This window comes from Petromyzon marinus, unplaced genomic scaffold (genome assembly GCF_048934315.1).
Source record: "Petromyzon marinus isolate PM22_M1 ecotype Great Lakes invasive population unplaced genomic scaffold, UKy_Petmar_22M1.pri1.0 PM_Scaffold_118, whole genome shotgun sequence".
NCBI classification, from domain to species: domain Eukaryota; kingdom Metazoa; phylum Chordata; class Hyperoartia; order Petromyzontiformes; family Petromyzontidae; genus Petromyzon; species Petromyzon marinus.
In genome coordinates this window covers 236,804-250,222 of record NW_027423078.1, presented here as the reverse complement: position 1 = coordinate 250,222, position 13,419 = coordinate 236,804, and the positions used below count along the sequence as shown (strand labels likewise).

General features: G+C 50.1%; 2 protein-coding genes across 2 annotated transcripts in view; one reads left to right on the top strand and one right to left on the bottom strand.

Annotated features, from left to right (window-relative positions):
• Positions 1–5,294, top strand: part of LOC142922608 (nondiscriminating glutamyl-tRNA synthetase EARS2, mitochondrial-like) — a 31,398-nt gene extending 26,104 nt beyond the window's left edge. The window contains exon 8 of the mRNA XM_076063427.1: positions 3,707–5,294. Coding sequence (XP_075919542.1) covers positions 3,707–3,790 — 84 coding nt within the window. The 3' untranslated portion in view covers positions 3,791–5,294. The remainder of the gene's footprint in view (positions 1–3,706) is intronic.
• Positions 5,243–13,419, bottom strand: part of LOC142922606 (cholesterol side-chain cleavage enzyme, mitochondrial-like) — a 29,574-nt gene continuing 21,397 nt past the window's right edge. The window contains exons 7-10 of the mRNA XM_076063425.1: positions 13,130–13,208; positions 11,666–11,777; positions 6,599–6,819; positions 5,243–5,929 (exon numbers count right to left, since the gene is read on the bottom strand). Coding sequence (XP_075919540.1) covers positions 5,804–5,929; positions 6,599–6,819; positions 11,666–11,777; positions 13,130–13,208 — 538 coding nt within the window. The 3' untranslated portion in view covers positions 5,243–5,803. The remainder of the gene's footprint in view (positions 5,930–6,598; positions 6,820–11,665; positions 11,778–13,129; positions 13,209–13,419) is intronic.

The window sequence follows — 13,419 nt, the reverse complement described above, 5'->3', positions numbered from 1 at the left end:
TTGTTGGAATTCCCTACACCTCTGCTGTAGCAGACGGACAGAAAATATGGCATCTGTGCAGGACCGCCCTTTCCTGAAACCGCATTGGGGCTCCGCAAGCCTCTCCTAGCGTGCCTGGCAAGGCGATGTTGAATAATCCTTGCCAGGACCTTTCCCGGCACACTGAGGAGTGAGATGCCCCTGTAGTTGTTAGTCTGTGCGGTCCCCCTTCTTAAAAAGGGGGACCACCAGGGCATCCTTCCAATCCTGCGGAACCCGTCCAGTGGTCCAGACTGTTGTTATGATGTCATATAGGGCAGTCTTTGCACAAACGCCACCCTCCCTCAGCATTTCGCTTGGGAGATCATCTCTGCCCGCTGCCTTTCCTGGTCTCAGACTCCGGATCGCCTTCAATACTTCCTCAGCAGATGGCACCTCAGCCAGCCACTCACAGGGGGTGACTTCTTCCAATATTTGAGGCACCGCAGCCTCAGCAGGGTCATCCTCACTTTGTGCCACGATGTTTTCCTGGCTGAGGGATTTTCCCTCCCCCAGGACCTCACAGAAATGCTCAGCAAATCTGCGAACCTGTTCCTGGGGGTCGGAGATTGGATCACCGTTTTTCCCCCTAATGATGGTAATAGGTGTGGCGCTGCAGGTTACTTTTTTGATGGAGTTAAATAGAGATTTGTGATCACGGGCCACTGAGGCAGACTCCATCTCCTCAGCAATCCGCGACCACCACCCATCCTTGCAGCGCCTCACGGCTCTCCGAACCTCCGAGCGAAGGCTGCGGTAAGCCTCCTCATTCTCTGACGTGGGATTCTGTAGCCGATGACAGTGGGCCTGTCGCTTTTTCTCAACCATCCTGAACACCTCCTCTGTCAGCCAGGGTCTCTGGGGAGGTCTGGACCGCGTACCCAAAGCAGCTATTGCAGCTGCATGAGTCACAGTCCTAAACCTCGCCCATTTACCCTCGACATCAGGAGGAGTCGGGGACGATGCCAATCCCAGCCGCAAGCGATGATGAAATTCTCGCTTGCAACTTTCATCAGATAACTGATACCAAGCCACTTTATGTTGGAATGGGGTCCTGGGTGTACACCCACCACCGGATTGGAAGAATGGCAGGCGCATCTTACAGATGACTAGTCGATGGTCAGAGGGCAGATCAGCTCCACGGTAGGTCCTGGTGTCAAGGACATGGGCTCGCATTCGCTGGTCCGTCACTATGTAGTCCAGCAGATGTTCTTGCTTGGACCCGGCATGCATCCATGATGTTGTGTGGATGCGCCGATGCCGGAACAGCGTGTTGGTAATTACAAGCCCATGGGCGGCACAAAAATCTAGCAGCCTCCTACCGTTGTTATTGAGTTGATCTGGCCCATGCCCTCCAATCACTCCAGACCAGGTGCCAGTATCATGACCAACTCGGGCATTGAAGTCACCCAACATGATGACTATCCCGAGGGGCCACTTTAGCCAGCACCTGTGACAGGAGATTATAGAATGCATCTGACTCATCGGCTTTGCCTGCATCCCTCCACGGATGTTCATCTTCGGTGGGGGCATAAGGAACCACGACCACCATTCCTCGCCTCCGGTTGATAGGAAGGCGAGCCCAAAGTGGCCTGGGGCTTACAGCTTCCCACACCTCACCGCCACGCTCCCACGCCCCCTTCATTCTTTTGTTCAAAAGAAGAGCCACACCCTGTTGTTTGGCAGTCTGCTGCCCCGAGTAGAGGACTGTCCACCCCTCATGGTGGCAGGAGCCAGAGCCGGTCCACCGGACCTCCTGAATGCCACAGAGATCCAGGCGGTACCGATCCAGCTCCCGACAGAGGAGTGGCAGCCTCTCCTCTGCAGTGAGCATTCGAACATTCCACGTGGCCACCCGTAGTGGCTTTTCGTTGTTTCTGGAGTAGCCCCGAGGGTAGAGATTCAATCTCCTGGCTCCGCCAATTGGGGTTTGGCCAGGAGACGTCATAGACGCCTGGCCCCCCGGGGCCTCCGGCACAAGCTTATTAGTTTAGATATTTCAGTTTAACTCGTGGTTTCGTGGTAATTAATTGAAGGTGGAGGGGTTACCAGCCCCTCGCACCCGTCCAGAGCCCCCGTTTAGCCCCTGTGGTGCACACAGACGCCATGAGGGGAGGAGCCAATCAAAATTGGATCTCCTCCCACAGCATTGTCCACGACAGAGTTGCCCGTCCGGCACCGCGAGGAGGTAGGGGGTTGTTTTGCCGGACACAGACACACACACACAGTGACACACACACAGTGACACACACCCACACACACACAGAGTGACACACAGAGTGACGATGTTTACACACCGCTACACCAGGTACTCATTTGAGGCTGAGTCGACCTAGGGGAGGCCCGGGACCGGTTCAGATAATCGTCACTGGTGTTGGCCATGAGCGGGAATCGAACCCGGGTTGCCAGGTTCATAGTGCAGCGTAGCGCTAACCGCTACACTATCACTCCCCGTGTCTCTCTCCCCGTGTCTCTCTCCCCGTGTCTCTCCCCCCGTGTCTCTCCCCCCGTGTCTCTCCCCCCGTGTCTCTCCCCCCGTGTCTCTCCCCCCGTGTCTCTCCCCCCGTGTCTCTCCCCCCGTGTCTCTCCCCCCGTGTCTCCCTCCCCGTGTCTCTCCCCCCGTGTCTCTCCCCCCCCGTGTCTCTCTCCCCGTGTCTCTCTCCCCGTGTCTCTCTCCCCGTGTCTCTCCCCCCGTGTCTCTCTCCCCCGTGTCTCTCTCCCCCGTGTCTCTCCCCCCGTGTCTCTCCCCCCGTGTCTCTCCCCCCGTGTCTCTCTCCCCCGTGTCTCTCCCCCCCGTGTCTCTCTCCCCCGTGTCTCTCCCCCCGTGTCTCTCCCCCCCGTGTCTCTCCCCCCCGTGTCTCTCCCCCCGTGTCTCTCCCCCCGTGTCTCTCTCCCCCCGTGTCTCTCCCCCCGTGTCTCTCTCCCCCGTGTCTCTCTCCCCCGTGTCTCTCCCCCCGTGTCTCTCTCCCCGTGTCTCTCCCCCCCCCCTTGTCTCTCCCCCCGTGTCTCTCTCCCCGTGTCTCTCCCCCCGTGTCTCTCTCCCCGTGTCTCTCTCCCCCCGTGTCTCTCTCCCCCCGTGTCTCTCCCCCCGTGTCTCTCCCCCCGTGTCTCTCTCCCCGTGTCTCTCCCCCCGTGTCTCTCCCCCCCGTGTCTCTCCCCCCGTGTCTCTCCCCCCGTGTCTCTCCCCCCCGTGTCTCTCCCCCCGTGTCTCTCTCCCCGTGTCTCTCCCCCCGTGTCTCTCTCCCCCCGTGTCTCTCTCCCCCCGTGTCTCTCCCCCCGTGTCTCTCCCCCCCCCCGTGTCTCTCCCCCCGTGTCTCTCTCCCCGTGTCTCTCCCCCCGTGTCTCTCTCCCCGTGTCTCTCTCCCCCCGTGTCTCTCTCCCCGTGTCTCTCCCTCCCCCCCCCCCCCCGTGTCTCTCCCCCTGTGTCTCTCCCCCCGTGTCTCTCCCCCCGTGTCTCTCCCCCCGTGTCTCTCCCCCCGTGTCTCTCCCCCCGTGTCTCTCTCCCCGTGTCTCTCCCCCCGTGTCTCTCCCCCCGTGTCTCTCTCCCCGTGTCTCTCTCCCCCCGTGTCTCTCCCCCCGTGTCTCTCTCCCCGTGTCTCTCCCCACGTGTCTCTCTCCCCCCGTGTCTCTCCCCCCGTGTCTCTCTCCCCGTGTCTCTCTCCCCGTGTCTCTCCCCCCGTGTCTCTAGACGGGCCCTAGTGTGGCAGACATCATTCTGTGTCTCGGACTCACGGAGACCAGGGACAGACTCCACACCGTCCTCACGGCCTGAGACTACGACCGGAGACAGAGACACACACACAGAGACACACACACAGAGACACACACACAGACACACACACAGACACACACACAGAGACACACACAGATACATACACACATACAGACACAGAGACACATACAGACACAAAGACATACACAGACACAGAGACACACACACAGACACACACACAGAGACACACACACAGAGACACAGACACACACACACACAGAGACACACACACAGAGACACAGACACACACACACAGAGACACAGACACACACACACAGAGACACAGACACACACACACAGATACACACACACACACACAGACACACACACACAGAGACACAGACACACACACACACAGACACAGACACACACACACACAGAGACACACACACAGACACACACACACAGAGACACAGACACACACACACAGAGACACAGACACACACACACAGAGACACAGACACACACACACAGATACACACACACACACACAGACACACACACACAGAGACACAGACACACACACACAGAGACACAGACACACACACAGACACACACACACAGAGACACAGACACACACACACAGAGACACAGACACACACACACAGAGACACAGACACACACACACAGATACACACACACACACACAGACACACACACACAGAGACACAGACACACACACACAGAGACACAGACACACACACACAGATACACACACACACACAGATACACACACACAGATACACACACACACAGACACAGAGACACAGACACACACACACAGACACACATACAGAGACACACACACACACAGTCACAAACACACGCACACAGTGACACACACACAGTGACACAGACACAGTGACACACACACAGTGACACACACACAGTGACGCACACACACAGTGACACACACACACAGTGACACACGCAGTGACACACACAGTGACACACACACAGTGACACACACACACAGTGACACACACACAGTGACACACACAGTGACACACACACAGTGACACACACACAGTGACACACACACAGTGACACACACACAGTGACACTGTAACACACACACAGTGATACACAGTGACACACACAGTGACACACACAGTGACACAGTGACACGCACACAGTGACACAGTGACACACACACAGTGACACACACAGTGACACACACAGTGACACACACACACAGTGACACACACAGTGACACACACATACAGTGACACACACACAGTGACACTGTAACACACACACAGTGATACACAGTGACACACACAGTGACACACACAGTGACACACACAGTGACACAGTGACACGCACAGTGACACAGTGACACGCACACAGTGACAGTGACACACACACAGTGACACACACACACAGTGACACACACAGTGACACACACACACAGTGACACACACACACAGTGACACACACACAGTGACACAGTGACACTGTGTAACACTTTTATTACTGCAACATGACCACAGTGAGTACAGCTGATTGATCTCCTGAGAGCCTCCATTGAGATTCACAGTGAAAGTGAATGGGCACGGGGTGAGTGAGTGGGTGAGTGGGTGGGTGAGTGGGTGAGTGAGTGTATTGGTGAGTGAGTGGGTGAGTGTATGGGTGAGTGAGTGGGTGAGTGGGGGAGTTTGTGAGTGAGTGGGTGAGTGGGGGAGTTTGTGAGTGAGTGGGTGAGTGGGGGAGTTTGTGAGTGAATGGGTGAGTTTGTGAATAATTGTATGGGTGAGTTAGTGAGTTTGTGAGTGAGTGGGTGAGTGAGTTTGTGAGTGTATGGGTGAGTAAGTTTGTGAGTGAGTGGGTGAGTGAGTTTGTGAGTGAGTGGGTGAGTGAGTTTGTGAGTGAGTGTATGGGTGAGTTTGTGAGTGAGTGTATGGGTGAGTTTGTGAGTTTGTGAGTGAGTGAGTGTATGGGTGAGTGGGTGAGTGAGTTTGTGAGTGTATGGGTGAGTGAGTTTGTGAGTGAGTTTGTGAGTTTGCGAGTGGTTCACGATGGCCGTGGGTTCACGGGGTTAAAGTTCAGGCGGATGGGGCGGTCAGGGGTCAGGATGAGGTCAAACTTCGTCCCAATGGGTTGGAGGTCAAAGGGCGTGACCCGGAAGTCACGCAGCACCTGGGGACAACAACATCAACAACAACATCAACAACATCAACAACAAACATCAACAACATCAGCATCAACAACATCAGCATCAACAACATCAACAACATCAACAACAACATCAACAACAACATCATCAACAACATCAACAACATCATCAACAACATCAACAACAACATCAACAACAACATCAACAACATCAACAAAAACATCAACAACATCAACAACAACATCAACAAAAACAACATCAACACTACCATCAACAACAACATCAACATCAACCTCATCATCATCAACCTCATCAACATCAACATAAACATCAACATAAACATCAACAGCATCAACAATATCAACAACATAAACATCAACATCATCAACATCAACCCCATCAACATCAACCCCATCAACATCAACAACATCATCACCAACAATATCAAAATCATCAACATCATTAACATCAACATCATCATCTCCATCATCATCAGTAGCATCATCTTTAACAACATCATCATCATCAACAACAGTAGCATCAACAACATCATCAGTAGCAGCATCACCACCACCATCACCACCATCACCACCACCATCACCACCACCACCATCACCACCACCATCACCACCGTCACCACCATCACCATCATCACCACCACCATCATCACCACCACCATCACCACCACTAACGTGTGCCAGGAGGAGATGCATCTCCATCATGGCCAGCCTCCTGCCCAGACATTGTCGCGGCCCAAAGCCAAAACTCAGAGCCTGGAAGTGATGACGACTTCCCCCTCTAGCTCCTCCCCCTCCTCCAGCTCCTCCCACTCCTCCAGCTCCTCCCCCTGCAGCTCCTCCCCCTCCAGCTCCTCCACCTCCAGCAGTCATCCCACAAGCCTCCCTCTCTCCTCCTGTTGACAGGGTGAGAGGGTGAGTGAGTGGGTGAGTGAGTGAGTGAGTGGGTGAGTGGGTGAGTGAGTGGGTGAGTGAGTGAGTGGGTGAGAGGGTGGGTGAGTGAGTGAGTGAGTGGGTGAGTGAGTGGGTGAGTGGGTGAGTGAGTGAGTGAGTGGGTGAGTGAGTGGGTGAGTGGGTGAGTGAGTGAGTGGGTGAGTGAGTGGGTGAGTGAGTGAGTGGGTGATTGGGTGAGTGAGTGGTGAGTGGGTGGGTGAGTGGGAGGGTGGGTGAGTGAGTGGGTGGGTGAGTGAGTGGGTGAGTGAGTGGGTGAGTGGGTGAGTGGGTGGGTGAGTGGGTGAGTGAGTGAGTGAGTGGGTGAGTGAGTGGGTGAGTGAGTGAGTGGGTGATTGAGTGAGTGGGTGAGTGGGTGAGTGAGTAAATGGGTGAGTGAGTGGGTGGGTGGGTGAGTGAGTGAGTGAATGGGTGAGTGAGTGGGTGAGTGAGTGAGTGGGTGGGTGAGTGAGTGGGTGAGTGGGTGAGTGAGTGGGTGAGTGAGTGAGTGGGTGAGAGGGTGGGTGAGTGAGTGAGTGAGTGGGTGAGTGAGTGGGTGAGTGGGTGAGTGAGTGAGTGAGTGAGTGGGTGAGTGAGTGGGTGAGTGGGTGAGTGAGTGAGTGGGTGAGTGAGTGGGTGAGTGAGTGAGTGGGTGATTGGGTGAGTGAGTGGTGAGTGGGTGGGTGAGTGGGAGGGTGGGTGAGTGAGTGGGTGGGTGAGTGAGTGGGTGAGTGAGTGGGTGAGTGGGTGAGTGGGTGGGTGAGTGGGTGAGTGAGTGAGTGAGTGGGTGAGTGAGTGGGTGAGTGAGTGAGTGGGTGATTGAGTGAGTGGGTGAGTGGGTGAGTGAGTAAATGGGTGAGTGAGTGGGTGGGTGGGTGAGTGAGTGAGTGAATGGGTGAGTGAGTGGGTGAGTGAGTGAGTGGGTGGGTGAGTGGGTGAGTGGGTGGGTGAGTGGGTGAGTGAGTGGGTGAGTGAGTGGGTGGGTGGGTGAGTGGGTGAGTGGGTGAGTGAGTGGGTGAGTGAGTGGGTGGGTGGGTGAGTGAGTGGGTGAGTGAGTGGGTGAGTGAGTGGGTGAATGAGTGAGTGAGTGGGTGAGTGGGTGAGTGAGTGCGTGAGTGGGTGAGTGAGTGAGTGAGCGGGTGGGTGGGTGAGTGGGTGAGTGAGCGGGTGAGTGAGTGAGTGCGTGAGTGGGTGGGTGAGAGGGTGAGTGGGTGGGTGAGAGGGTGAGTGAGTGGGTGAGTGGGTGAGTGAGTGAGTGAGTGGGTGAGTGAGTGGGTGAGTGAGTGAGTGGGTGAGTGAGTGGGTGAGTGAGTGAGTGGGTGGGTGAGTGGGTGAGTGGGTGGGTGAGTGGGTGAGTGAGTGGGTGAGTGAGTGAGTGAGTGGGTGAGTGAGTGGGTGGGTGGGTGAGTGGGTGAGTGAGTGAGTGAGTGGGTGGGTGAGTGGGTGAGTGAGTGGGTGAGTGAGTGAGTGAGTGAGTGGGTGAGTGAGTGGGTGGGTGGGTGAGTGAGTGAGTGGGTGAGTGAGTGGGTGAGTGAGTGGGTGAGTGAGTGGGTGGGTGAGTGAGTGAGTGAGTGGGTGAGTGAGTGAGTGGGTTGGCGGGTGAGTGGGTGAGTGAGTGAGTGAGTGGGTGAGTGAGTGAGTGAGTGGGTGAGTGGGTGAATGAGTGAGTGAGTGGGTGAGTGGGTGAGTGAGTGCGTGAGTGGGTGAGTCAGTGGGTGGGTGAGTGAGTGAGTGAGCGGGTGGGTGGGTGAGTGGGTGAGTGAGTGGGTGAGTGAGTGGGTGAGTGAGTGGGTGAGTGAGTGAGTGCGTGAGTGGGTGGGTGAGAGGGTGAGTGGGTGGGTGAGAGGGTGAGTGCATGAATGAATGGGTGAATGAATGAGTGTGTGAGTGAATGAGTGAGTGAATGAATGACTGTATGAGTGAGTGAATGAATGAGTGAATGAATGAGTGAATGACTGAGTGAATGAATGAGTGTATGAATGAGTGAATGAATGAGTGTATGAATGAGTGAATGACTGAGTGAGTGTGTGAGCGAATGAGTGAATGAATGTGTGAGTGAGTGTATGAGTGAGTGTGTGAGTGAATGAGTGAGTGAATGAGTGAGTGAATGAGTGAGTGCATGAGTGAATGCATGAGTGTGAGTGAATGAGTGAGTGAATGAATGGGTGAATGAATGAGTGAATGAATGAGTGAATGAATGAGTGAGTATGAATGAGTGAATGAATGAGTATGAATGAGAGTATGAATGAGTGAATGACTGAGTGAATGTGTGAGTGAGTGTATGAATGAATGAGTGTGTGAGTGAATGAATGAATGAGTGAGTGAATGCCTGAGTGAATGAATGAGTGATTGAATGAATGAGTGAGTGAATAAGTGAATGAATGAGTGAGTGTATGAATGATTGAATGAGTGAATGAGTGTGTGAGTGAGTGTGTGAGTGAATGGGTGAACGAATGAGTGAACGAATGAGTGAACGAATGAATGAGTGAATAAGTGAGTGAATTAATGAGTATGAATGAGTGAGCGAATAAGTGAGTGAATGAGTGTATGAATGAGTGAGTATGAGTGAGTGAATGAGTGTGAGTGTATGAGTGAGTGAGTGAATGAATGAGTGAATGAGTGAGTGTATGATTGAGTGAATGAGTGAGTGAATGAGTGAGTGTGTGAGTGAATGAATGAGTGAATGAATGAGTGAATTAATGAGTGACTGAGTGAATGAGTGAGTGAATGTGTGAGTGAATGAATGAGTGAGTGAGTATGAGTGAGTGAATGAATGAGTGTATGAGTGAGTGTATGAATGAGTGAGTGAATGAATGCGTGTGAGTGAGTGAATTAATGGATGAATGAGTGAATGAGTGAATGAATGAGAGTGAATGATTGAATGGGTGAGTGAATGAATGAGTGAGTGTATGAGTGAGAGTGAATGAGTGAGTGTATGAATGAGTTAGTGCATGAGTGAATGAATTAGTGAATGACTGAGTGTGTGAGTGAATGAATGAGTGAGAGTGAGTGAGTGAATGAGTGAGTGTATGAATGATTGTATGAATGAGGGTGAATGAGTAAATGGATGAGTGAATGAATGAGTGAGTGAATGAATGCCTGAGTGAATGAGTGAGTGAGTGTATGAATGATTGAATGAGTGAATGAATGATTGAATGAGTGAATGAATGAGTGTGTGAGTGAATGGGTGAACGAATGAGTGAACGAATGAATGAGTGAATAAGTGAGTGAATGACTGAGTGTATGAGTGAGTGAATGAGTGAATGAATGCGTGAGTGAATGAGTGAGTGAATGAATGCGTGTATGAGTGAATGAATGAATTAGTGAGTGTATGAGTGAGTGAATGAATGAGTTAATGAATGAGTGAGCGAATGATTGAGTGAATGAGTGTATGAATGAGTGAATGAGTGAGTATGAGTGAATGAATGAATGAGTGTGAGTGTATGAGTGAGTGAGTGAATGAGTGAGTGAATGAATAAGTGAATGAATGACTGAGTGAGTGAATGAGTGAGTGTATGAGTGAATGAATTAGTGAGTGTGTGAGTGAATGAATGAGTGAATGACTGAGTGAATTAATGAGTGAATTAATGAGTGAATTAATGAGTATGAATGAGTGAGTGAATGAATGTGTGAATGAGTGAATGAGTGAGTGAGTATGAGTGAATGAATGAGTGAGTGAATGAATGAGTGTATGAGTGAGTGTATGAATGAGTGAGTGAACGAGTGAGTGAATGAGTGGATGAATGAGAGTGAATGATTGAATGGGTGAGTGAATGAATGAGTGAGTGTATGAGTGAGAGTGAATGAGTGAGTGTATGAGTGAGTGAATGAGTGAATGAATTAGTGAATGACTGAGTGAGTGTATGAGTGAGTGAATGAATGAGTGACTGAGTGAGTGAATGAATGAGTGAATGAGTAAATTAATGAGTATGAATGAGTGAATGAGTGAGTGTGAATGAGTGAATGAATGAGTGAATGAGGGTGAGTGAATGAATGAGTAAATGGATGAGTGAATGAATGAGTGAATTAATGAGTGTATGAATGAGTGTATGAGAGTGAGTGAATGAGTGAGTGTATGAGTGAGTATGAATGAGTGAATGAATGAGTGTGAATGAATGAGTGAGTGAATTAGTGAATGACTGAGTGAGTGTGTGTGAGTGAATGAATGAGTGAATGAATGAGTGAATGACTGAGTGAATGAGTGAATGAATGAGTGAGTGTATGAATGAATGAGTGAATGTGTGAGTGAGTGTGAGTGAGTGAATGACTGAGTGAATGAATGCGTGAATGAATGAGTGAATGACTGAGTGAATGAGTGAGTGAATGAATGTTGTTGATGTGAATGAGTAAGTGTGTTAATGAATGAGTGAATGATTGAGTGAGTGACTGAGTGAATGAGTGAATGTATGAGTGAATGAATGAGTGAATGACTGAGTGAATGAATGGAGTGAATGAATGCGTGAATGACTGAGTGAGTGAATGACTGAGTGAATGAGTGAATGAATGCGTGAGTGAGTGAATGAGTGAATGATTGAATGAATGAGTGTATGAGTGAGTGAATGAATGATTTAATGAATGAGTGTATGAGTGAGTGAATGAGTGAGTGAATGAGTAAACGAATGAGTGAATGAGTGAATGAATGATTTAATGAATGAATGAGTGTATGAGTGAATGAGTGAATGAATGAGTGAATGACTGAGTGAGTGAATGACTGAGTGAATGAGTGAGTGAATGAGTGAGTGAGTGAATGAGTAAGTGTGTGAGTGAATGAGTGAATGAGTGAATGAATGAATGAATGAGTTAGGGGGCTACCCGTGACGCTGTCCTGCGGCTGCCGGGCCCAGCGTTGTGGCCAGAAGCGTTCCGGGTCGGGGAAGATGGCCGGATGGCGACCCATCGCAAAGATCCCCACCTGAACCAGCGTCTACACAACGTCAACATCAACAACAACAACATCATAAACAACAACAACATCAACAACAACAACAACATAAACAACAACAACAACAAACAACATCAACAACAACAACAACATCAACAACATAAACATCAACATCATCAACATCAACAACATCAACAACATCAACAACAACATCAACAACATCAACAAGATCAACAATAACATCATCAACATCAACAACAACATCAACAACATCAACATCATCAACAACATCAATAACATCAACAAGATCAACAACAACATCAACAACATCATCAACAACATCAACAACAACATCAACAACATAAACAACATCAACAACAACATCAACAACAACATCATCAACAACATCAACAACATCAACATCATCAACAACATCAACAACATAAACAAGATCAACAATAACATCAACAACATCAACAACAACATCAACAACATCAACATCATCAACATCATCAACAACATCAACAACATCAACAACAACATCAACAACAACAACATCAACAACAACAACATCAACAACATCACTACCATCAACATAAACAACAACAACATCAACAACATCAACAACAACATCAACAACATCAACATAAACAACATCATAAACAACATAAACATCAACAACATCAACAACAATAACGTCAACAACATCATCAACAACATCAACAACAACATCAACAACATCAACAACATCATAAACAACATCAACAACAACAACATCAACAACATCAATAATAACATCAACAACATCATAAACAACAACAACATCAACAACATAAACAACATCAATAATAACATCAACAACATCATAAACAACAACAACATCAACACTACCATCATCAACATCAAAAACATCATAAACAACAACAACATCAACAACATCAACAACAACATCATCAACATCATCAACAACATCAACAACAACATCAACAACATCAACAACAACAACATCAACAACAACATCAACTACATCAACAACATCAACATCATCAACATCAACAACATCACTACCATCAACAACATCAACAACATCAACATCATCATCAACAACATCATCATCAACAACATCACTACCATCAACAACAACATCAACAACATCATCAACAACATCACTACCATCAACAACATCACTACCATCAACAACATCAACAACATCACTACCATCAACGACATCAACAACATCACCATCACTACCATCAACAACATCACCATCACTACCATCACCCCCACCGCCTCCACGACCACGCCCCCTTACAACAACGCCCACTCACGACCACGCCCCCTCACGACCACGCCCACGCACGACCACGCCCCCTCACGACCACGCCCACTCTCACCCCACGTGGTACGAGGTAGTTCTGAATGATGACGTCGTCAGCGATGTACCTCTGCACAGACAACGCGACTGGGTGGAGCCTGCGGCACAAAGACAAAGGTCCCCCAGGTAGCCTCACAGTGGGCTGTAGGGGCAAGTGCAGACAGAGACAAAGGTCCCCCAGGTAGCCTCTCAGTGGGCCGTAGGGGCAAGTGCAGAGACAGCTAAAGTTCCCCCAGGTAGCCTCTCAGTGGGCCGTAGGGGCAAGTGCAGACAGAGACAAAGGTCCCCCAGGTAGCCTCACAGTGGGCT